We start from the raw sequence: 27,021 nt of genomic DNA, 5'->3' as shown, positions 1-27,021 counted from the left end.
ACGGCTCATCATTTTTTCAAAATTTTTTTATTTTACCTTTACCTTTCACCGGAGTTTTTAATGATTCTCCAAACGTCACATCACCATGAACTCTTTCTATGAGTTTCATAAAGAGCTTTTTGTCGCCACACATGTGATTGCTTGCATCCATGTCAAGATATTACACATCTAATTGATCACAGACTTTCTCTTATACAAGGAAGAGTGTGGTTTTTTCCTCTTCATGATTTGATGCTTTGACATAGTTGGATTGTTCATCTTGATCCACTGGCTTGCTCCAACAATCTGATACATAATGGCCGAACTTGTTGCAATTTCGGAACTGAATATTTTTCATATTTTCACGACCTCGTGTGAATCGGCCTCTACCATTTCCTCTACCACGGAAATTGGTAAAATTTTGTTGATTTTGTGAATTGCTTGGATTATATACACACCATCTTCCTCTTGCACGATTGTTAGTGTCATGGCCTCCACAATGTGTATGGCCACATCTTTGTTCATTTAGAGTCAATTCAGACTATAAGGCATGTTCAAGCATCGTTCCTGCATTCTTTTGCATTCATTACTCATGCACTTATAATGATTCCATCAACTCTTCAATGTACAATTTTTTCAAATTATTTGATTCTTCGATCATCACAACCACGTGCTCAAACTTGGTTGTGAGAGATCGAAACACCTTTTCAACTACACGAATATCTTCGATCTTTTCACAGTTTATTTTTAAGTTATTCATGACTACAAGTAATCTTGAAAATTAGTCGTAAATGTTACCTTCCTTCATATGTGCTGCTTTGAATTCGACTCTAAGAGATTGTAAGCAAACCCGCTTCACTCGATCAACACCTTTAAAGATGATGCTAAAGATATCCCAAGCTTACTTGCTTAATGTTGCTTCCGCAATTTTCTCAAAGGTTGATTCAGTCAACCCTTGATAGAGGAGGAACAAAGCCTTATTGTCTCTCTTCCTTTAATTTTTTAGCGAGATCTTTTCCTCATTGGTGAAAGCGATTTCTTCCTCTATAGTGGGTTCTACATACCTATTAGTGACAATCTCACATAGATCTTGCAATCCAAAAATCGCCTTCATTTGGATACACCAATTTTCATAGTTGTCCTTTGACAACTTAGGAACTTGTGGCTGGATTGTGGTGGTCATCTTTACACCAACAAGTTTTATGGGTTAGACAAATTGGCTTTACTAAGCCTTAAGACGACCCAAACAATCTAATTTTTTAAAATAAGAAATGGCTAATTTTTTTGAAGAAGGGAGAGGGATAAAATAGAAATCTGATTTTTTTTTAACAGATTTTTTTCTTGGCTAAAAAACTGCTGAAATCTGATTTTTTTATTATTATTCTTAAACAGATTTTTTTTTTTTTTTTTTTTCCTAGCTGAAAAACTACCGGCAACTTCAACCAAGGAACTCTAAAAAAAACTTATCATAGCTCTGATACCAGTTTGTGTTGCACAAGCCAGGTTTGTTTTGCTTCAAAAGAACAAACTTATTAACTTTGCTAAGCCTCTGAAAATTATTTCTATAAGAGGAAGGAAGAGAGAAAAGAATATAAAACCTTTTTTTTTTTGTTTTTTCGAACTGTCTTTCACAACCAGATACACAACACCTTTATATGGACATTTGCAACATATGTGAAATGACTACAACACCTTTTCTGAATGCTTCCATCATTTAATGTTTATAAGAAACTACGTAGCCTTTTCATCTTCCAAAACAACTCCATGAAAATTGTTGCTTTGAAAGATCAACAGTCAACTGGATAATGAGTTTTAGGTTTGCAACTCCAACACATCAAACGTTTCTTTGGGCACGGCTGATATTTGGTTTGCGATGTGGATTGGGTATTGCCGTATTGGTGGACCGAGCTTCATCCGTTCCTGATGTGATAGAATTTGATTGGACAGAAAGTTTCTCTTAGAAATGGGACCAACGTAAAAACATGTTTTAAATTGCCGGGTCCAGTCGAATAGGTACACGTTAGTAAGATTTGAGTCGTGAACTTTTTTGTGGGGCTAGATTCCTATGTTAGATATCAGCATTTAAAAAATGGTGGGGACTTATCCTCGTATGGCATTGTACAGTAGTCCAAACTATCTAAATTGTGGGTACTATTGTGGATAGAGCTTATATCGAAAATCACACCATCAAGTAATCCTAACCATCTAATTAATCACCTATTAAATGAATATTTAAAAATAAAATAGTGACTGGATAAAATTGGATGGGAAAGATGATTATAACTTTCTAGGTGTAATCAAATTTCCCAGTCTAGATTGGATTGGATTGCTCTACAATTATCGAGCCCTAAATGATGAAAAACTAGCATAGGAGTCCAGTCCCCGTATACTGGGACGCACCACCCACCTTGGTGGTGAAATGAGTCAGCCAGATTTTATCGGTGGGACCAAAAGCTGTTAAAGATGGGCCTGGGCCTTTTCTAAAGTTTTTGGGCTGACTACATATTCAGCCCATTCTGACGGTGTACGGACCAGGCCGTCTATGTATTCAGCCCATTGCTGACAGTATACAGTCTCACCTATCAAATCTCACCACGTCATTTCATCACCGACGTGGGTGGTGAGCTCCTCACGACTCAATCTGGCTCTATGCAACTGTGGATGTTCACGTGACTTTTTAAGGTTTTAAACTTCAATGCATTGTACCTTGGCCCACCAAGGGATTGTTCGGCCTCGTACAAGTGAGACCCATTGTAAGGGGATCCAGGACGTTGATGTGATCCGATTCCCCTGGATGGCGCATGCGCCAAAAATCCCCAGTTTCAAATAACCTAGCAATAGAACATTTGGACTTTTATTGGTGGAACGGGAATTCTTGTGGTATTCTTTTGATTTCATTTCTTTGCTACCTGTTGTAAGATTTAGGAAGGGCTGTTTGTTTTCTAATTCACCATCAGAAATAGAAGGAAATTTGTAACAATTATTTATTACCGTATTTCATGTTGGGCCATTGTGTTTTATATGTCTTATCCTCACAGTCCATCCATTCTACTAGCTGATTTTAGGGCATGAACCTAAAAATGAGGCAGATCCAAAGATCAAGTGGACCACACCATAGAAAACAGTGGGAATTGAATGCGTACCATTAAAAAATTCTTGAGAGGCCCAGAAGTTTTGGATCAAGCTGATATTTGTATTTTTCCCATTGTCAATGCCCATGTGACCTTATGAACAGGTTAGATGAGAAATAAATGATATTATGGACCCTAGGAAGAAAAATCCTTTCAAGGGGGGAAGCTCTACAAACACTGTTTCTTGTAGTGTGGGCCACTTGAACTTTGGTTCTATCTCACAATTTCAAACGCTTCACCCACCCTCTACCCCACGCCTTGACCAGTTGCCTTTCTCCCGTGTGCATTGCAGGTGCCATATCTACTTGGTGTTTAGCTCAAGAGCCGCTCACACAAGATTACCCTTTACAAATCAAGGAGAGCACTGGAGCCATTTATTGCGGGCCCACAATGAAACGATTCAGGTCTCAATTCTTGATCCAAAGATGCTCTCTTTCAGAATTATACATCAATAATGACTTCTTTCGAGGCCCAGCTGAGACTGAATAAAGTGCCTTTTGAGAGAGCAATTGGCCAGGCACAAGTCGTTTTCCACACCCGTCTTCTGGCCTCGGCTAAAACTCAGGCCCAAATGTAAATGGCTTGGCTGGGGCCCCACCCCAAGCCAAACTGGTGCAGATTACCCGTGCATAAGATACCAATTTGCGCTCTAGTGATGAAAGAGATATCACAAACCATAGGGGTGTGTGTGTGTGTGTGTGGCATGCATAAAATGGAGGGACTCCTATCATCGGACCATCTCAGATCCAGCACAGATGCTAGCCATCCTGTGTCAGAACGGGTGCAAAAGGAACTCTAATGGTTTAAGAGAACATGAGATTATCTTGGTCTCCACAATCCTTAGCATGACATCTAGTGTATGAATCCAATCATACTCACACCAATCGGATGGCTGGGAGCTTAGGATGCAACTCCTACTCGACCTTGGTGCGTCATCACCACATGCAGAGCACTTGGGTCATCCAAAACTTCTTTTTCTTTTTTTTTTGGCCATATAATTGTAGGTGCAAAACAAAAGAAAACAGGGGATGGGAGTGGTGTGATCCTAGTTCAATTCATGGACCCCAACTATGTGGCTGGCAGGGCCTACCAGATTATATGCTTCGGCTGCCAAATGAGTAAACACATGTTTCAATCTATCATTGAAAGACAGTCCCCTTGGCATGCAACACATCCCCACGTCCGGGGCTTTGGTTTTGGTTGAAAGCTTTTCCCTATGATTTGGATCCTCGCCTTTTCTTATGTTGGAAACCACCAGAAAACGTTGGTGCTTGTACACAAAAATACCAAAATCTATGCTTCAGACTGGATGCACGCACAACTCGCTCTATATCTCTCGTCATCCTGTTCTACAGATTCGAAATACAACAGATCAGAGAATCGCTACTACACAAAGATATGATGGATGGTTTAAAATTTTGCCAATGTTAACACATTCAACAGACAACAGTGTGGCCTCCATGACTTGGCCAGCCTAATCTTGGGCCAGTTCATCTACAGACTGATGCATGGCTCAGACATCCCATGCATATAACAGGTTGGCACATGTGGTTGTGTGTTGTATATGATCCGTGATGAAGCCCCCTTCTTTGTTATTTGCACAAAATGTGCCCTCAAACAACTGCCAAGGACATGGCTTACACCTTTAATTGCTCATGGTTTTCAATGTAGTCATGTCTACGTCTGCACCTAACTGAACTTTCAGCACATTCATCCCTTCCACTGTTACCATACATGAAGAAGCCGTCCCTGACCCATCATGCAGTCAACTGTAGATAGTTGGTTGCTCCTCCATCATACACATGGTTGTATGGTTGGCGATTTCAAGACATCCATCCGATGGGCCCTGCTGTGAAATTCCACAACAACAAATCCCTGCTATCGATTTGTGGCCTTCAAATAGGCTGTGGAAAAAAAAAAAATGTCAATGTTTCATATTTGGAAGGGGAAAGTCTATTGACGATATGCTGGCATTAGTCAATCAGGAGTGTACATGCGACATGTGCCAGCAAGGCACATATGTGTGAGATCCAATCCAATCCATCCATCTGGTTGGTCCGACCTCCTACATGTTTTCCCAAAAACTAATCAGGTCCACTCAGCATGTGGGAACCAATGTTGGAAACAGGTGGATGGGTTAGAAAACTTTAGCCCAGTTTTTCAGAGCTGTACATGTGTTTTGCTAACTGTGGCCCACCTGACTAGTGGATTAACCTGTTTCTTGGGCTAGGGCAACAATATGATGGCCCAGTTCTGTTGGGTAGATTAGATCTCCAGCTTATCGTGCTATGCTGCACATGTGTGGTGTGTATATAAGCTTTATTGCACACACATGTAGACCTAGCAAGGCTCTTCAATCAGATTGGTTTCAGTTCCATGGGTCATCCATAGTATGGCCCATAGCTCAAAACCCCGAAAACTCGACTCTATGTCCAGCGGGGTTAAGACAACTCAAAGACTTGAATCAGTTCGACTCGATATTTAATTATACAATTAATAAGGATAATTAAGCAACGGTTGCTTAATTATGGAAGGGCCCTAAACAATGGCGGCCAAGTTCTGAGTCAAGTCACTGAGTTTTAGAACTACGGTAGGGCCCTAAACAAAACAAAGCTTGAAGATGCAGAAACAGTTCTCTGTGACATGGTCAATGACACCAAGACCATGACAGGTGTGGGACAAGTTGAGGGGTTTTCAATTACAAGGATGCCTGATCAGATCGGAGGTTATTGGCCAGGGACTTGAGAATCTGAGAGCAATGTAGGAGCTGTTGTATGGAAGATCGATCCTGAGTGGATAGGAAAGATGCATCAGCACCTGAAGCAAAAGGGCTGTTGATTTGGACAGTATACACATTAATTTGGGTACAAGAGTCCAGCTTGCCTGCTTTTCCATGCACATCCATATGCACGGCTGAATCAAGAAAGGCCCATTTGGTTGGAAAGTCGAACTGAATTGCAATAACTAGTCCAACCAAGTGGAAATAGTCACACTAGGGGATTTCGCAAGCACTAAAGGGGGAATTTTCCCGAAGTTACTTTCAAGTTGGACAGTGATAGAATGTAAGTGCAATTTGAGGCCTCTTCCTCATTATGAATACTCAAATATGCAATTAAAATTTGGTCATTCCTCTTGTTCAAACTGAATGCTTACAATTCAGTTCACTTTGTGCAACCAAACACCACCTATGACCCAACTGGACTAAAACAAGAGCAGAACAAATTTCATCTTGCTTGGGACAGAATGATGATCAAATAAAGGAAATCAGTAAAGGAGAGTACACATACATTTCTTTGATGTTTTTTCCTTGTTCTAGTGGACTAAGATCAGTCAGAGGTCATCTGATGGACGGTGTGCACCAGAGGAAGACATGAACTGCAAGGCAATGTCTTTAGCCACTTGAAGCAAGCCTTTCAAGTCATTGGCCCCAAGTTCCATGCAATCTCGGAGCAAGCCTCCCTCTGCCTCCTTTTGCAATATCAACACCAACTCCCGCAAAGGCCCCTGTATATTGACAACCCATCCATGCATGTCAATCCAGATTATCCATATTGTGGGGTGCATCATTAATGGGGCATAGCTCCCCACTGAATTTGATCCAGTGAATATTTTCTTTTAAACTATCAATTGGATGGCCACCAATCAAACAGTCAGGATAGTACAGATTAACTCCCACGGACTCCCCCGTGATGGAGATGATGGACAGGCAACCTTGTAACCGGTGGGTCCGATAATTTACACCAATCAGACCAGCCATTGGCTTGGTGCAATGGTTGACTTCTTTTCTTGAAAGAGTAGCTCTCTGAGAAATTATAGGATCTTTGGCCTAAGGCTTTGAGTAGAATACTTTGGTTTTCAGTTGTAACAAGTGGGCCCCATGGTCCATTAATTTAGTCCATTAGTCTGTTTGCCTTTCACCATGGATAATCACAAGCCAAAACTTGCAAGATTTGGAAGATCCCAGCCACTAATCTTGGCACCTTTTTCACTTTGAATCTGGATAGTTGTTTTTTATTTATTTTATTTTTTTATTATATATATTAGTTTTCCTTCTTACCCGCAATTTGTTGGCCAAAAGTCAAAAGATTAGGATCATCTTACCAAGGAGATATTTGGAGCATGGTATATCAGCAGTGGAACACACCAGACCGATCGTCTGGATCATCAAAGCATGCCCCCAACTTGTCAGAACTGAACTGAGTAAAACATGCAAAGCCTCCATTCAAGGATCCTGTAATTCCTCAAGTTTGTTCGGGTGCATGGTTCTCTTCAACAAAACTCTAAAAGTTACATGAAACTATAGGCTTCAATATTTGGATGCCCAGAGCCACCTAAGAACTCTACATAACATGAAACTGACTCCCACAACACCCGAGTTCTTTCAAAAGAGTAAGTCCCTTCCATGGCCCTCTCTTCTGTGGAACTCTCATCTGTGTTTGAGTTCCATGCATCCAAAAAAAAAACCTTGGTTCTCTTCGGCCACCAATCATGTTCTTCATCATTTCTTAAATGGTAGTGACTCATCCACAGTGCACACGTAAATCCATTCTGATTTCTGACTACCCAAATTATGGGCCCATTGTGGATGAGCATATCCCAAAAAATACACTGATCAGCTGAACTTGACCATCTGATGGCAACTATTGAATTTGAAACATTGAAAACATCCCTTGAGCTTTGGGGAGCACTGCCCATGCATACATGTAAGCACACATTCTGTGATGTGGCACAAATGTGCGAGATCAAACATTCCACAAGGCGAGCCACGGACCTCTACCCTGGACAAAATAAACAGATGGCTATATATATATATATATATATTTGAAGACACAAGGTGTCCCCACCTCTTTTTTGAAATGAGACTAATCCCTGCGGATACACGCAATCCCCCACAACCACGTGTATCGGGTAAAGCCAAGGAGGGGAATCGAACCCTCACCTATAGGGAGCAAACCTACGGTGAAGACCATTCGCTATATATATATATATATAGATAGATATATATATATATATATATATATATATATATATATATATATATATATATATATATATATAGAGAGAGAGAGAGAGAGAGAGAGAGAGAGAGCCAAATCCTCTCTTTGCTACATCACAAGGGCAACCTTTGCACACGTGTCATGGGTGTCTAATCTGTACGGTCCATGTGATGTGGAATCCCATAAAACCCCATGTGACAAATTTTCACCCTGATCTAAAATTCTGGTGGGCCATAGCAAAGAGAAATGTAAATCAAGGGAGGAAACTGTTTTCATTTTTCATGGCCCATAAAAGTTTTAGATCAAAGTAAAACTTGGTTCCGGGGGGTTTCAGGAGGTGCTGCTTCACATGAACAGTTCAAATTTTGGATCCACATCACGTATGATGGGTTCTCCAAAAAGTTCGTACGTAGTACGTACAAACTGGTTCGCAGGTGAGCGTTTCCGGTGTGTGTGTGTGTGTGTGTGTGTGTGTATATCGGTGTTTCAAATAGCGCCTGTAGCGTACCGTGGCCATAGCGCTACGTAGTGTCCCAAATAGCGTAAATCCCCTGTAGTGTACGCTACGAGGGTCGTAGTGTACGCTACAGCTATGTAGCGCATAGCGTCCGTAGCATAAGCCACAACGTATTTTTTTACTGTTTTATTTTTTTATTCTTTTTTTTCACATTTTCTTTGTTTCTAATGTTGAGGAATGTAACACTTGTATTGTCCTTGATACTTTTAACCTATAGGATTTTTATTTCTTTTCGTAATTGTGACTTGTGGTTTCAATTAGACATTATTAATTAAAGTGGTTTGCTTAGAAAGTTGTTGATATGATAATTATTTAATTTGGCTTATATATGTGGATTGGCTTTTGATAAATGATAACTAATAACTTTTTTGACCATGCTTATAATTTATAAAATGAATCATCTTTTAGACATTTTCATATTTTTTTTCCTTTTTTTTCACTATTTATTATATTTGTCCTATTTTTAAATTAAAAAATAGAAGTATCGTGTAGCTTATGCTTCACGCTATGTATTTACGCTACACGCTATAGAGGGCCGAGCACTACGCATCACGCTACCGCTATTTAAAACACCGATATGTATATATATATATATATATATATATATATATATATATATATATATATATATATATATATATATATATATATATATATATATATATATATAGTGAAATGGCCTGATTTTGGGCAAGAAGATCTAGCCCACATAATGAAAAGCTCGAGTGTACACACATACGCTATAGGCATGAATGCTGCTTGCGTGTGACTGGGAAGGACTGCACAACTGACTGGGTTTAGCAAACTTCTCTCCTACCATCACCAACTAAAAGGTTAGGATCACCGATTTAGTGTGATCTTCTACATATGTTCAACCCACAAGCGCACAGGTGACTTAGATGGGACTGGATTGAGAAAACTTGGATAGCTAGAATTATCCAAAGGATGAGATTTTTAGGCATCAATCACTCACAGAATAGGAACCCACATTCAATGGGTACCATTGCTTCAGCCAATGGAAGTGTGAATGAGGGTGGATTGGACCATGTGTTCGAGACATGCTTGGCCCAGTCTATTGACCTTAAATCAATGTTTTAAAACTTTACAGCAGTTCAGTGCAACCATTCAGATCCTTGGGTCATTTTAGCCCAGAAATCTGCTTCATGTAAAATAATAGAAAACAGAGAGAATAAAGTTAATCTGCTATTAGTGTGGTCATGGGTTCAACAGTTCATTTCTCTTTGAGAGATGACCATATACAACTGTAGATAACATATAAAGTTTTTTTTATTTATTTATTAATGTGTCACTTCAGTCGAACATCTGATCCATGAAAAGGTGGCACCATGCCATGAAGATCACCTGCGAACGTAGGAACAATTCACTCATCAGGTGGGCCACACACATACATTAAGTCAGACCATCAGCTTTACATTCATTTGAACTGTGTAGACCTCCTAATGAATGGACCATCCTAGTTTTGATCATAAGCAATGTTATCAAAATTGTTATCATATCGCAAATTGTAATAGGGGTTGAATCGTGTCGAATTGCAAATCACATCGTTAATCATAAGATTTTGTATGAATTTCTTAAAAATATAAAAATATAAATAAATCATCAAAAAAAAATTAATTAAAAACTTACAAATCATCCTTTTGCCATCAATATGCACCATGTAATAATACCATGCCATGATAGTGTTAAAGAATTCTTATCTTTCCTTTCTTTTTGTCTTTCAAGAAATTTTTCTTAAAAAAACATACAAGGATCCTTCAATAATTTGTGTTCTTTCAAGATCCTTTCTTGAATGTAGAATCACATTGGAAAAGTGGCATTTGATTATGTAGATCGACTAAAAAAGATTTTTTAATTTCTAACCATCATTCCACAAAACATAGAAGTCAACAAGGGCGTAACCATCCACAAAAACATTCTTGATAAGTCATACATTGATTTGGTGTTTCGACGAGTTAAGAAGTAAGAAATCATTTAAAAAATAAAAAATAAAAAACCTATGATTTAATGCTGAAGAAAATATATATCATTTAATCTCTTATAAAGAACAAAATATAAGAAAACAAGTATAATTTGAATCGCGAATCATAGGATTCAAATTATAAAATCATAAGATTCATATAAAAAAGGGATTCAAAGTGGGGATTCAAATCATTTTGCTCTAGATTCGAATCAAATCGTAAATCGTAAATTGTAAATCGAAGGATTTTGACAACATTGATCCTAAGTGATGTTTATGAAGCAGCCACATTTTGGAGCGCGCTCGGAATCACACCATTATCATTATATAAGCCTCATCCCTATCAAATGCGGTCGGCTACATGAATGCCATTCCGCCATCCCACTCTACCAAGGGTCAGACCTTCAGTTAGACCATAGATCATCAAGTCTTTTCTTACTACCTCCATCCAACTCCTCTTGGACCATGATGCAGTCATCCTTTTGCAGGGCTAGGATGTTAAGCAAATAATCAAAACTTAATTATAAGTTAACATATATCTCTGCATGTGATCATTCCTCTTACTTCTACAATATAGATATCCCCATGTGTTTTGGTTTTAAGGTGACCGTACCCTACCAGGGCAGATGTTGTAGAGCAGGAAAATAGTAAAACCAGCTCTCCACAGCACACGTGGAATAATGGCTTATCATTTAGGACCATCCATCTACCCCTACCTTTTTTTCTTTTCCTTTCCTTATCTTTTCTTTCTCTTTTTTATTTTTTTCCTTTTTTCAACTAACTGTGCTTTCTCTGGATGGAAAATGACTAAAATTACAGAAAAATCAGGTAATTCAAGACACCTTATAAGTGGCACTCAAATAAACATTATAAAACAAAAATAGTTAATGGTCAAACAATTGAAGGGAATTGTAGAAAACTGATGGATACCACTGTCTTGTGGGCATGATTTGAAACAATAGCCATCCCTAATGGACCCACTAGATGGACAGACAATTGATACATAATTCACGTGTACTGTGGAGATAAAGCTCTACCATATTCTGCATGGAGCATGTGTCTGATATAAACCGGAGGGCCCATCCACAAGGCCATCAATGGGCTAGCTGGCCCACAGGCTTTTGGCTTGGCCCACTGCGGGCTAGGCATACTAGGCCCAAGGGTCAGGCCTGGGCATAAAATATTAGCCAATTAATTGATTGGACTCGGGCCCAGGCCACGCATAATCATGGGCCGAGTTCAGGACTAGGGTTTTACTTTGCGGGCCTGATTTGAACAGACCTTGGACCGGCCCGTTGACAGTACCCATCCCTTCAACCAATTCCAAAGTGAGTCCACATACTACTTTAGAACTGTGCTCGCGTACCTCGCACATGGAGAGCCAGGTGGGTGGAACTTTCATGGGATCCACCCCGTCCATCAGGTAGGTTGCCTCGCCTTCACCTTGGAACCGCAAAATCCTAACCATCCAGAATACAGGTAGTCCGCGCCCTAGGAAAAAGTTGGGATGGATCACCGACCATTAGTTTTTGTAGAGGGCCCACCTTGGTGTTTATATGCCATCCGATCCATTCATCTGATGTGCCTCACCAGGATGAAAGATATACCCAAAAATCGTAGTATTCCAAAAATAGGTGGGCCATACGACGTGAATTTAAAAGTTTTTAGGTATAATTTTATGGTGTGGCCCACCTGAGTGTTAAATCAGCCTGAGTTTAGGGATCAATGCTAAACAAGTGATGATACACCTGTTGGACGGCGTGGATTTCATGCAGGTAAAGTCGTTTCCCCCACGTTAGGTAACCACGCGAGGTAGGTTAGCGTTTTCCGATTCCACGGCGCATGCTAGCGAAATTAGCCATGTAATATCTAAAATAAGCCACGAGGTTTAAAGCACCTACAGATCGGGAGAACACGACGAGGAACCTTCTCAAGAGCGATTTCGAAATCCCCAAAACCCTCTGGTAATTCCGCAGCACCCAACTCCCACGATCCCTGTCTGATTCCATCCGAGTCAACTCGCTCAGAGCCCTCAAAAGCTCGTTCATATCCGAAACGGCACCAAGCATTTCGGTGGGCGGCCAATCCGATACGATATCCTGCCACGCGTAATTCCTCACGTAATCCCACCCCATCGACCAAACCCCTCTCCAAAACCCGAACCCTCCTTCGAGCTTCTCGGCAATCTTCCTCGCTCTGTCCGCCCCCGATAAATCCCCTCGCGAAGCACGAGCGTTTGCCACTCGCTGCATGAGCGAATGAGAGAGAGATAACAGGGTTCGCCATTGCCCGACTCGGACTGCTTCCACTGGTAGAGGTGAGGGTAGAAGCAGAAGTGAGAGTAGAAGAAGCGGAGGAGAAATCTTACAGAGGGCGACTCGTTTCGTGGCCATTTTGATCGGACGGCTCGGAATAAAGATTGATGCGAGGAAATGTTTTGGGGTAAATGATAGGATGAGCAGAGAATGGTAGTCTGCAAGCCGAGATTTTGAGAGGGTAGCGGAAAGTGGAAAGACTGGCGGGGCCCACTGTGATGTATGTGTTTTATATCTACACCGTCCATCCGCTTTTTCAACTCATGCCCAAAAATGAAGCACGTCCAATTTGCAGGTGGACAACTTCACAGGAAACGGTGGTGATTGAACGTCCACCGTTGAAAAGTTCCTAATACACGTCGTAATGTTTATTTGCCATCCAACTTGTGGATAAGGTAACGCGGACTAATAAGGGAAAACAAAATATCAGCTACAATGCCCTAATTTAACCATTGAACATAAAAATCATGAACATCTAGAACTTAGGTAGGCCAAATCACATAAAATATGCCCTTAATTTTGTGTAGATCCTACTATAGTGTTTATATGCCATCCAATCCATCCACGTGATGGACAGCGACGATTTCATGCCCTATAATTCTTTGCTCCCACCTTAGTGGAAGTACTCCTGATAGGTACCGAGCGCGAGGTACCGTGTGTTTTCTGTGGAAGACTTAGGAGAGAAGGAATGAGTTGGGGTTGGAGATTGTAACTTGACGGTTTTTACATGAGGCTTTTGATACTCTCGCAGTGTGCTGGTTTGTACGCAGGCACCCAGAAATTGTACAAGTGGCGTGCCCTAAGCTCTGATTGTCTGTGTACAAATTTCCGGACCCACTGTGGACAGGTGATTGTCCCAAATTTAGACGGTTTAAATTATCCTAATCTCTGATTAATGATCATTTTTTCTATGGATGACGGTCGTTTGTTGAATAGGATTTGCTTAAGATGCCCACATGTGCAGTTTATTAGCGGAAGCTCCATGCCTGTGATAGACAGACCTTATTTCAACACTAAGACCATGGATAGAGTGCCCGTGTGTTATGAGTGGGTGGGTGTGTGAGTGTAATAAAAGTTTTCATTTTCGAGGCAAAAAGATTTCATCTTAAGGACAAATCATCCCCCTCATAAATTGCTTGATCATCTTATTAATCAGTGGCCAATCTTTACATCGGGTCTTAATTTGACTATTTCGATACCTAATGTTACAACTCATTGGGTTCCATTCAATTCAAATTCAACTCAAACATATCCTATATATACATGCTTACACACACGTACAAAATCAAGTCATTCGTTATACATGTGGCCATGTTTTCCATTTAAATAGTAACATTGTCAACGAGAAGCCCGAATATTGGAAACAGGTGGATGGGTTGGAAAAAGAGCTTCATCCAACTTTCTCAAAGTTATACATTTGCTCTACAAATTGTAGACCAGTTTATGAATGGATCAATCTGATTCCTAAGCAAGGGCATCAATAATACCATGGTGTCATTCTAATGGGTGGATTGGATCTAGGATGTATCCGAGCAAACTGGCAAATATGTGGTATTCAAGTTGTAAACATATCATAATTTCCGCCGCTCATGGTGGGGCCTATGATATAGATGGTTCAGATCATTAATCCATGAGTTTCACATTCACACAATAAAACAGGTGAGCAGAAAAGCTTCTAAAGCTATGATAGCCGCTTCATCTCGGGCAATTCTATTATATGAAGTTATCTATTATAACCGTGCATTATTAGTGTGCAGTCGGTCCGTGTAACTCATTCACAATGTACCACATGCACAATCTTGATAACTATAATGCTTGCAAATAGTTCATATTTGATATTCTAATGTTATTTTTCGATGAATGGGCATGCTTGAGATTACCCAACAATTTATAAACATTAATAATATATGGACATAAACTAATTCATGAACATTACCCAAATCTACCTAATATACTCTAACAATTTATAAATAACATAATTCATGAATATTACCTAAATCTGTCTAATATACTCTAATATGGTATAAAATCAAAAGAAGTCCAATTAAATAATAAGAGAATTTGCCTGGAGGATCTTCGTACCAGCACCTTTTTACAAAACCTCGGGTGATAAGATGGCCGCTTAACGATAAGAAGATTAAGTTAGATACTTTGGGAAAAAAAAAGTGTTGGTTGCTATGTCATGCATTAAGGAATTGTTTATGTCACATAAAATTAAAAACTCAAACAGTCAAACAACCAGTGCCTGTTTAGATCAGAAAGTCTATAGTTAAACTGACTTGTTTCCTAACTAGAAGATCAGTGGACATTTAATTGGCAGTTGTAATTGAAAACAGTTAATGGTCCTGTATTCAACAAACAATGCCTGTTAATCAGAGCTTAAGATACCCTATTTCATCTGATCTTGTGATGATGAACTATCCATGTTAAATCTTAAAATCTTGCTTGTTTACTTTTTGTGCAGGATTTATGCTTTTTGAGTGCCTTCGAATAACTCCTCTCATTTCAAAATACAAGGAAGGTGAGGTGGACGACAAGAAGATACTTCCAGACAAGGGAAAGGAATGATTTCTTACTCTGCATCTTGAACTTGGGTGCACTTTGAAAGCATGTGCTTGACTCACGCGTGGAAATGAGTCGTACGTGTAAGATCTTATTGACTTTTCTGGCTAGCCTCGGCTCAGTAAATTCCATGCATCAAAAATCAGACAAATACAATAATTAAATGGGCAAACACGTGCAAATAATTTGATTATTGTACATTTTCTCTTAACAGTTCATTCGGTTTACACAAATGCAGCCCACCTGATGACTGCATTGACCTGACTTTTAATCTCTACCATATATTGCGTGAGTAGTAAATGGACAATTTTTGCCTATAGCTTTAGGAAAGTCATAACCTTTGAGATTCTATATAGGACAGTAAATAAAACTGGCAATATAGGTCAGGGGTATTTATGAAATTTAAAGTGTCTGCTTGCCTATAAATCGATGGCTTGGATTTTACCCAATCCTCTACTGCTCATTCTTCATGCAAGTAGCAAAAGTGCATGTCTCTTCTCTGCATTTGTGCACAGCAAAGTTTGTGTGGGACCACTATCTTAACCATGTGATATGCTATTTATATTTGCTGAGCCGCCTCAGAGGTTAGGACGCACCAACCCAAAAATGAGAGAGTTCTAAAACTACATGATCCACAAAAATGGATAAGAGTGGGCATGGTCCCGTCTTTCCATGTGCATGTAGAACGCTTGAGTAGCCAAAAACGCTACTGAAGCGACGTGGCAAGATATTGGTTGAATACCAATAAACTGTTTCTCGCAATGAATGCTCTTTCACTGCAGTTCCGTTATCCTCCGTTTCGGCCACCAACGGATAAACTAGCAGAGTATGATAATCCATACTCCTGCACGTAGAAATTGTTATCACAAGTCATGTAAGTAGTTCATCAAAATCCGTCCAATTAGTGGGTCCCACAATAGATGGGTCATAACCCAAATTAGATACTAAATAAAAGATTTTAACTAGATCATTGGTGTGAATTCAAAAGACCATTGAAAAACAAAAGTAATCAATTTTCCACTTGTAAAATGGGTCCCATAATTAGGGTTTAATTCAAGAAACAGGTATGACACGTGTACCATGTCTCATTGTTTATCAAAAACGGGCATCCCATAGCTTCCACGTGAAAGCCTTGCCATGGTCAGAATTTATTGTCGTAGTTAGTTAACCGGAAAGGGATTGGCTACTCCCCCTGCCACCACCCAATGGCTGGGGTGTTCGGTGCTCTATGGGCCCCACCATGATGCATGTGTTTCATCCATGCCGTCCATCTATTTTTATAGATCATTTTACATGTTACACAAAAAATGAGGTATATCCAAGTCTCAATTAGACTACATGATACGAAACAGTGTTGAATGAACTTCGTCCATTAAAAACTTTTTGGGGGCCACAAAAGTATTGGATGAAGCTGATCTTTGTTTTTTCCCTTCATCTGGGTATTTATAACCTAATCAACAGATTGGATGTCTGATAAACAGTACAATGGGCCTTAGGAGGATTTAAATGATGGATAGACAATCAATATTGTTTTCCTGTGGTATGGTCCACCTAAGATTTATATCCTACTTATTTTTAGGATAAAGCCCTAAAATGATCTTTAAAAATGGATGAACGGAATGAATGAAACACATTCATCATGGAGGGGCCCACAGAGGGGGGAGTAGCCAATCCGTTTCCCATTAACTAAAGTGGATGCCCATTTCATGGGGAAGCCTTTCACGAAGGCTATAGGAACGGCAGTGTAGGAGCATTCACTGCAAGAAATAGTTCATTGGTATTCAACCACTGACATTTTTCCACGTCACTTCAGTGGCCTTTTGGTTAGTTGTTGGAAATGGATTACCTCAATGACCCAAAATGTTTCTGTTGCATGGATTTCCTTTAGCCTGGGGACGCCCAAACGAAAACTTTCAGCTGAACATTTTAATCCTTCGATTATACAAAGGCTATGATGGCAGTTGGATGGGGATCGCCTGGGATAGGCTGTTGTAGGAAGTTACTGCGCTTGGAAGGTAGCTGGGACCCACCATGAAGTTTGCGAGAAATCCACTTCATCTATTAAGTTTGCAGCTCATTTTAGGATAAGGAAAAAAATTGAGGCAGATCCAAAACTCAAGTTGGCCACACGAGAGGAAATAGTCGGGATTGAATGACCACCATTGAAACATTCGTAGGGCTACAAAAGTTTTGCGTGAGGCTAAGTATTCTATGTTTTTAGTTTATCCGAGTTGGAATGGCCTTATGAACGGTTTGGATGTCATATAAAAATTAAGATGGATCATATGAATGTTTCAACAGTAGACATTTCTTTTGCCACTGTTTCCTCTTGTGTGGCCCACTTGAGTTTCAGATCCACCTCATTTTTTATCTCTTATTTTAAAATGAGCTTTCAAAATGGATGAACGGGGTTGATTTCTCTTAAACATCACACTTGGCCCCACCTAGCTTTCGAGTGCAGGAACTTCCTGCAAGACCTGTGGCAGGCAATCGACGTCCGTTCAAACAAGAAAACCGCAGCACGCATGCGGAAGTATGTCCTTGTAACTTGCCTTGTAACTATTGTTCCGGAGGAATGGATATTATGCACGGATCGTCTAAGATGATAGCCAGCACAATTTTTTGATTTCTAGCACACTTAGTACATTTCCTAGTATCTGCAATTAGGGGTGTACACCAACCGAGCTAGCTCGGTTGGCTTGCTTGACTCTGTTGCCTTTTTGTGGTTTAAAAAATAATTAAAAAAATAAAAATTCAAATTTTCAAAATTTTGAAATTTCTCCGCCAAAATATCATTTTGAATTTTTTAAATTAAAAAGTGCGGTGTGTGTACTTTGTCCCACATCAGAAATACAGAGAAAAGTTTTGTGGTTTATATGAGATGTTGAAAAGGGTATTCTTACTTGGATCTCTCTCTCTCTCTCTCTCTCTCTCTCTCTCTCTCTCTCTCTCTCTAGTCTCTCCCTCCTCTTCGGCTCACCTTGTCCGACACGCTCTCAAGTCTCACCTCACTCTACCTGGATGTTCAGATCACCCGTTCCCTGTCCGGCGCGCTTAGCTCGCCCTGTCCCTGTCCAGCATGCTCCCACCTCGTTGTCCAGCACACTCAGATCGCACGTTCCCTATCCAGTACAGTCAGTTCGCTAGTAAGCCGCAACTCCTTAGAAAAATGATACAGTAGAGCACACTCAGCTTGAACTCGGCTTGAAAGCTCAAAACTGTGGTCCGATTGTTGACCGAGTCGAGCCGAGATGGAGATGTTGGCTCGGTCACCGAGCCGAGTTGAGTTCGAGCCGGGTGTGCCTGGTGACCGAGTCGAGCTGAGTTCAAGCTGGGTGTGCCTGGTGACCGAGCTAAGCTGAGTTCAAGCTGGGTGTGCCTAGTGTTCAAGCTGAGTGTGCCTGGTGACCGAGCTGAGCTGAGTTCAAGCTGAATGTGCCTGGTAACCGAGCTGAGCTGAGTTCAAGCTAGGTGTGCCTGGTGACCGAGCCGAGATGAGCCGAGGCCAGCTCGACTCGATTTGGCTCGATGTACACCCCTATCTGCAATACACAAATTTCTAAATATGGAATAAACATGGTCTACTAGCAAGGAGTCTATTAAGTCATTTGACAATAGTTTAAGCCTCTGGCTAGAACTCTGAAACCAAAATCAGTAACTTTTCAGGCTGCCTTTGTGACCTCACGAACATGTTGGATGACAAGTACAAATCCCTTTAGCCCCTAGCTCATTTTATCTTTTATTTGTGGACGTCATTATCTCCCCATGTGGTCCACTTGAGCTTTAAATATGCCTCATTAAGTAAAATGGATGGGTGGCATGAATCAAACACATACATAATAGTGGGCCCCATAGATTTTATAGGCACAATCCCCGTCTATAATTTCCACATATTAGGCCACAGTTTTTGAGGTGTAATTAACCGGCTATATCCCTCTCTGGCGAGAAGTCATCACTACTTATTTATGATGCATTTGCAGTATAAATTGAAAAACAAATAGGCTGGTAGGAATTCATGTGCATGACCACATGCCCAAACCACATTTGAACCAGAAACGTCTGAGATTAATAGACAATGGCCAGAAACGTTTTTCAAACGTTCTGAACCATTGAATACCATACAACAACGATACTATACTTGATGCGTATATAAACCGGATCATTCCAGTCCGATTTCATCATCTCAACACACCATCTCTCCCATCAAATCAGATACAGTCCATAGCTTCAAATTAGAATACCGTTGTCATCTTCATAGTCTAAGTCTGCCAGAATAAATCGACTGCGTTAAAATTGTTCCATAGTAGACCTATCGTGATTGCTACACGCTAGATCCAGATAAGGCTTGTCTTATCCTGGAAGCAATTCGCCTATAACCCATCAGCAGTTGATAAGGGGGCAAATCACACTTTAAGGACAGCGTATTTTATACGTGATTCAGCCTAGTGATAATTTTATTTTATTATTTATTTTTCGGTGTATCCAAAAATAGTTTCTCTGACAATCTTAAAGCGTGATTATGGACACCGAAAGTGTTGCATCAATCAAACTGATGAACCAGGATCTGATCCGATTGGACTGATTCGATGGTTCAAATTTTACTAGATGGCAGGACAAGCTGAAATTCCTACTGACCACGCTGAAGATCTTCTACATCTTGGACCCGACTCTCCAACCTCTGCCTGAAGCAAAGGACACTGACACTCCAGAACAGATCGCTGCTAGGATCAAGCGACAAGAAGATGAACTGTTGTGTCGTGGCCACATCCTCAATGCTCTCTCTGATCAATTGTACGATTTGTACACAGGGACCACATCAGCGAAAGAAATTTGGAGCGCACTGGAATACAAATACAAGGCTGAAGAGGAAGGTACACAGAAATTTCTAATTGCCAGGTATTTCGACTTCACGATGGTAGACAATCTACCGCTGCTTGCCCAAATCCAAGAACTGCAGCTTATTGTAAATAAAATAAAAGCCATAAAAATCGATCTTCCTAAATCCTTTCAAGTCGGAGCTATAATCGCAAAGTTGCCTCCGAGCTAAAAAGATTACAGGAAGAAACTACTGCATAAATCCAAAGAGTTCACCCTAGAACAAATCCAGAAGTATCTTCGTATTGAAGAAGAATCTCGTAACCGAGACAAAAAAGATGACGCTAATGGTGCATCCTCATCCAAGGTGAACGCAGTAGAAAAGACATCCCAAAATAATACCTATGAGAAAGTTGATTCCCTTAAACCTAACAAAGATAAAGAGAAATTCAAGAAAATCCAAAAGAAAAAAACGGCAAACCTAAGGGAGCTTGCTATGTCTGCGGCAAGACCGGACATTTCGCCCGAGTCTGTAGGGACCGAAAAAAGCCTAAGAAAGAGGCTAATGCAGTAGACGATGAAATCGTAGCCATGGTCACAGAAGTGAACCTAGTTCAAGAGAAAATCCCTGGTTGGTGGTACGATACAGGTGTCACAGTCCATGTATGCAATGATCGATCTGCTTTCAAAACCTATGAAAATGAGACCAATGGTCAAGAGGTTCAAATGGAAAATGAAGGACGATCGAAAGTTATAGGCAAAGGAACCGTGGAATTACTCTTTACCTCTGAAAAAAGGTAATCCTGACCAACGTACTGCATATCCCAGACATAAGGAGGAATCTTGTTTCTGGGAATCTCTTGAGCAAGCCTGGGATTAGGGTTGTGTTTAAATCAGGCAAGCTGATCTTGTCTAAGAATAGGAACTTTGTGGATAAGAGATATGCTTGTAATGAGATGATTAAACTCTCTTTAAATGAAAAGAATTCTTCTGCTTACATGATTGAGTCTGTAACGCTATGGCATGGTAGACTAGCCCATATTGGCTACAGTACCATAAAACTCATGGCTAAGAACGGCCTAATATCATACAATGATAGTAACAAAGATAAATGTGAAGTATGCATACGGTCTAAAATAATAAAGAAACCATTCCCTAGCGTTGAGAGATCCTCTCAAATATTAGACCTAGTGCATACTGACATATATGAACTAAACGGCGTTCTTACCCGTGGAGGTAAAAGGTACTTTATAACATTTATAGATGATTGTTCAAGATATGTATATATATATATATATATATATATATATATATATATATATATATATCTGTAAAATCGAAAGATGAAGCATTTAATGCATTCAAAATCTATAAAGTTAAAGTAAAAAATCAATTAGATAAAAATATTAAAATCCTTCGTAGCGATCGAGGAGGAGAATATTTCTCTAATAAATTTTCTAACTATTGCGAAGAACACGGCATAATTCATCAGTGCGCAACACCTTATACACCACAACAAAATGGTGTATCAAAGAGAAAAAATAGGACGTTAGTAGAAATGGTCAACTCAATGCTAATACAAGCACAGTTGCCATTAAACCTATGGGGAGAAGCGCTGTTAGCTGCATGTCATGTTTTAAACCGAATTCCTTCTAAGAAAATCATGACCTCTCCATACGAAATATGGAAATGAAGAAAACCAAACATAGGGTATCTTAGAGTGTGGGGGTGTCTTGCATATTGCAAAACTCCAGAACCTAAAAGAACTAAATTAGGACCAAGAGCTATCAAGTGCATCCTTGTAGGATATGCACAACATAGTAAGGCCTATAGACTTCTAGACTTAAACTCTAATGTAATCATAGAGTCTAGAGATGTAGAGTTCTTTGAGAATTCTGTATTCACGGAGAAAAAGAATGCTGAGATTCAATCTCCTAATGAAAATATAAAAGAACCACAAATAGAAGAGAAAACTCCTAGTGAACCTCGTAGGAGTCAAAGAGCAAGAGTAGAAAAGAGTCTTGATCCTGATCAAATAGACTCTCAACGACTCTCTTTTCATCTAGTTGAGGGTGATAGAGAGAAGGTGATTAGGAAAATACCTATAGTTTTGACTATAGAAGATAATCCTAAAACCTTTAGTGAAGCTATGTCTTCAAGAGACTCCGCTTTTTGGAAAGAAGTCATTAATGATGAAATGGATTCTATAACATCTAACCAAACATGGAAATTGGTAGATATACCTCCAGGTTCTAAACCAATAGGTTGTAAGTGGGTATTTAAGAAAAAATATCACACAAATGGTACAATTCAAACTTTTAAAATAAGATTAGTTGCTAAGGGTTTTCGACAGAAAGATGGAATTGATTATTTTGACACTTATTCACCAGTAGCTCGAATAACATCGATTAGGATCTTATTCGCTTTTGCTTCCATACATCATCTTCATATCCATCAAATGGACGTGAAGACAGCATTCCTGAATGGTGATCTCGATGAAGAGGTTTACATGGAGTAACCAGAAGGGTTTGTTCTACGAGGAAATGAAAGAAAAGTATGTAGACTTGTTAAGTCTTTGTATGGATTAAAACAAGTACCAAAACAGTGGCATGATAAATTTGATTCTAAAGTTCTGTCTTATGGTTTTGAACACAATATTGCTGATAAATGCATATATTCAAAAGTATATAATGATTATGTTATAATCATATGCTTGTATGTAGATGATATGTTAATAATCAGTAATAAAATGGAAGGGTTAAAACCAAAAAGTTTCTCTCTTCAATTTTCAAAATGAAAGATCTTGGACAAGTGGATACCATATTAGGTATCAAAGTTAAAAAACATAGTGGGGGTTTTGCATTATGTCAGTCTCATTATATTGAGAAAATAATAAACAAGTTTAATCACTTGAAAATTAAAGAGGCAAAGACCCCGTTTGATCCAAGTATCAAGTTAAAAGAAAACAGTGGAAGAGCAGTTGCACAACTAGAGTATGCTAGTGCTATAGGTAGTCTTATGTATGCGATGCAATGCACAAGACCGGATATAGCATACGCTGTGAGTAAACTAAGTAGGTTTACAAGTAATCCAAGTGTTGAACACTGGAAAGCAATTAGTAGAGTTCTAGGTTATCTTAAAGAAACCAAAGAACTAGGGCTATTTTACTCAGAATTTTCAGCAGTGTTGGAAGGATATACCGATGCAAGTTGGATATCGAGTGCAGGGGACAACAAGTCCACTACAGGGTAGATATTCACCCTAGGAGGTGCAGCTGTATCTTGGGGATCCAAGAAACAAACTTGCATAACGCACTCAACTATGGAATCTGAGTTCATAGCTTTAGCTGCTACAGGCAAAGAGGTTGAGTGGTTAAGGGATCTTCTTTTAGAAATCTCATTTTATGCGAAGCCTATACCGGCTGTTTCACTTCATTGTGATAGTGAAGCTACTCTAGCAAGAGCCTATAGTGGTACCTATAATGGCAAGTCCAGGCACATAAGTTTGCGGCATGACTATGTAAGACAATTAATTCAAGATGGAATCATTGTGATTTCATATGTAAAATCAAGTAATAACTTGGCTGATCCTTTTACTAAATCTCTAACGAGAGAGGTAGTAAGGACAACATCTAGAGGGATGGGGTTGAAAATCTTTACTTAAAGTTTCACCAGTAAAAGAAATCCAATCCTAAATTAGAAAATCTCTAAATATTGGGTTTAATGGGTAACAACAATTCACTGATAAGTGAAAAGTTTCAGCACTAAATAAATTGATAACCTCATCCAGGATGATAGTGCTGGTCGTTATAAAGAGGGATGAGTATTGAACTCTTAATGAAATCCAGTCAAACAAGACAAGTGTTTTAAACGGAAACACTGGAAGGATTTCACCTATGTGAACGTAGAAGTGGTGCCGCTTCTCATGAACTTAGAGTTATCTCGGGATCGTTCATGAAACAAGATAAGCACATAACCATTAAAAGTGCTAAGCGAGATTATAAAGGAACACCTAACGCATAAGTTATTATGTGTGTAGTATTTTCAGTTATATCATAAAGGAATAACTGGTTCAATGTTGCGGCAACCAGAAATTTCAAAATAACTTTAAAATGCTTACACTAAGGAAAGATTCAAATCACAAGATATCTTTCTTTATGCATAATAACTGTTATTTTGGCAGAATTTTTTCATTATTTTAAAAACCAGTGGGGGATTGTTGCCTTTTTGTGGTTTAAAAAATAATTAAAAAAATGAAAATTCAAATTTTCAAAATTTCAGGATTTTCTCGCCAAAATACCTTTTTGAATTTTTTAAATTAAAAAGTGCAATGTGTGTGCTTTGTCCCACATCGGAAATACAAAGAAAAGTTTTGTGGTTTATATGAGATGTTGAGAAGGATATTCTTACTTGGAGCTTTTTTGGAAGAGATGAAACCTGGTTGCGAAGCACTGGAACACACGCACGCACGTACGCTTGCGCGAGCTCGGGCACGGGCACGGAAACGTCCAGCCGTTTCTTAAACGGATAGCTACCTTAAAAGCCACAACGGTCCGAAAACGGACGGGCCAGGATGATCCAACGGTCAGATCTACAGATCTAATGACCAGAAACGTCTGAGATTAATGGACAACGGCCAGAAACGTTTTTCAAACGTTCTGGACCATTGAATACCACACAGCAACGGGTCTAAACCTGAGGCCTATATAAACTGGACCATTCCAGTCCGATTTCATCATCTCAACACACCATCTCCCCATCAAATCAGATACAGTCCATAGCTTCAAATTAGAATACTGTTGTCATCTCCATAGTCTAAGTCTGCCAGAATAAATCGACTGCATTAAAATTGTTCCATAGTGGACCTATCATGATTGCTGTACGCTGGATCCAGATAAGGCTTGTCTTATCCTGGAAGCAATTCGCCTGTAACCCATCAGCAGTTGATAAGGGGACGAATCATACTTTAAGGACAGCGTATTTTATACGTGATTCAGCTTAGTGATAATTTTATTTTATTATTTATTTTTCGGTGTATCCAAAAATAGTTTCTCTAACAGACTCGACTCGACTCGAAAAAGCTCGAATTGACTCAACTCGAACCTGAGTTCAAAACGAGTCGAGCTGATTTTTGGAGCTCGAACTCGGTGCAGAGGTATATGTACCCTTAAAAAAAAAAATAAATAAATAAAATTTCATCTTCAGGCCTATCCCCCTCTATAAGGCATTTTGCACATATTCAGGCACAATCCCCCTCTATAATTTCCACATATACAGGCCACAATTTTTGAGGTGTAATTAACCGGCTATATCCCTCTCTGGTGAGAAGTCATCACTACTTATTTATGATGCATTTACAGTATAAATTGAAAAACAAATAGGCTGGTAGGAATTCATGTGCATGACCACATGCCCAAACCACATTTGAAGTGTGCGTGATGAGGCATTTTGCAGCACCCGAACACAATGCTACGCAGGTAAATGATATAGTAGAGCCAGAAGAACCGTAAGATGGTAGAGCCATATGTCCACGGGACGCATGGATCATGGCAGATCGATGTACTGACATGGTCCGCCCATCTACTAGCACTGGGATGGACGGCTTATGTTCTAAAATAACACCCACGGGACAATCCAATCCATTACTTATACATCAGCTTACCCAATGCATATTTGGTCGTTCACTTGTTTTCGTTTTCTCTCATCTCTTTAATTGGTCTGGATAGGATTGTGTAAGAATAGTCTTAAACCGTGATATTTGAGACACAAGCCATTGGCCCAGCATATGAGCAGAACTAATTAATATTCCCATCGCCTGCCACTTGTCCCATGGAGAAATGGCTCTACCTATGGTTCTTGTGGTTCCACCGTATCATCTCCTATTAACATCACTTGGGCTTTTGGCTAAGATCACTTGGCCTTTTCAGTTTGTACAAGCAGGCGGTACTGCTTCAGTGGTCGAATCTTCTGGTATTGTGGACCTCAGCAGCTTGGATGGCCCTGCGGTAAAAGACCTCCTATAGCAAAATTATGAACTTTTCTTTCGGGAAGGGAAGCGCATTGTGTTTGATACACGAGCACTTACAATTATACGCGTGCCATATCCTAACTCAAATTAAACTAAGCTTAGGAACCCAAAATCAGGTTGGTGCAAAAAATCTCTGATTTGTGGATGCTTCTTGGTTGAAATAGGACCATCCAATATTTCTCGTATTTAACTTTGATAGTCAGATAATCAAATCAACTGGGAACCATAATTTGGACAGTTAAATTTGATTTATGCACTTTCTAACTACCTGCATATCATCCATCACACTGTGCCAGAGCATCGTTTTACTTTTTCAGTAAAACCAGAAGCTAGGGTAGCCATTAATGTGTGAAGAGGGAAGCAATTAAAGCTCCTTCAGTATCAAATACAATAACATGGTTACATCATATTTCCACGTTCCCCATACGTGGTAAAAGAAAGATGGGAGTAGATTAGGTGAGAACCCGGGCTCACCCAAGACGGTACTCCCTACTGTGGGGCCCACCTATATGTATGTCTTCTGTATTCACACACGGTCCATCAGTTTTTCCAGATTATCTTAGGACATTATCTCATATATGAAGCAAATTCAATTATTAGGCAGACCATACCATAGGAAGTAGTGGTAATTGGCCATTAGTGGGCCACAACAGTTTTGGATCAAGCTGATATTTATTTTTCCCCTTTATCGTAGCTTATG

The 27,021-nt window shown here is 39.6% G+C and overlaps 1 protein-coding gene and 1 long non-coding RNA gene across 3 annotated transcripts; one reads left to right on the top strand and one right to left on the bottom strand.

Annotated features, from left to right (window-relative positions):
* The first annotated feature begins 4,882 nt into the window (after nucleotides 1-4,882).
* Nucleotides 4,883-12,664, top strand: LOC131240922 (uncharacterized). The gene is made up of 3 exons (XR_009168902.1): nucleotides 4,883-5,016; nucleotides 6,384-6,616; nucleotides 12,506-12,664. It is a non-coding gene; the product is annotated as an uncharacterized LOC131240922 (long non-coding RNA).
* Nucleotides 9,785-13,064, bottom strand: LOC131240921 (uncharacterized). 2 transcript variants are annotated; one of them, XM_058239457.1, is made up of 2 exons: nucleotides 12,504-13,064; nucleotides 9,785-9,986 (listed from the first exon to the last, which is right to left on the bottom strand). In XM_058239457.1, exons 1-2 carry the CDS (start codon nucleotides 12,993-12,995, stop codon nucleotides 9,936-9,938), a joined length of 543 nt encoding a protein of 180 aa, XP_058095440.1. In that variant the 5' UTR covers nucleotides 12,996-13,064; the 3' UTR covers nucleotides 9,785-9,935. The 2 variants fall into 2 exon arrangements, with proteins under 2 accessions (XP_058095440.1, XP_058095439.1); XM_058239456.1 differs by lacking the exon at nucleotides 9,785-9,986 and adding an exon at nucleotides 11,453-12,093.
* Between the last annotated feature and the right edge of the window lie 13,957 nt (nucleotides 13,065-27,021).

The sequence above is a fragment of the Magnolia sinica genome, chromosome 3, assembly GCF_029962835.1.
Source record: "Magnolia sinica isolate HGM2019 chromosome 3, MsV1, whole genome shotgun sequence".
In the NCBI taxonomy this organism is placed as follows: domain Eukaryota; kingdom Viridiplantae; phylum Streptophyta; class Magnoliopsida; order Magnoliales; family Magnoliaceae; genus Magnolia; species Magnolia sinica.
The sequence above is the reverse complement of the archived record's forward strand: the minus strand, read 5'-3'. Positions and strand labels throughout refer to the sequence as shown.

Bases quoted from the DNA above. Each gene is read 5' to 3' on its own strand.
- LOC131240921 (XM_058239456.1), bottom strand. From the start codon at position 12,995: ATGGCCACGAAACGAGTCGCCCTCTGTAAGATTTCTCCTCCGCTTCTT. The intron at 12,094-12,503 runs GTAGGTGCTTTA...ACTTTTTCCTAG, and splicing joins TCGTCGTGTTCTCCCGATCT to GGCGCGGACTACCTGTATTC.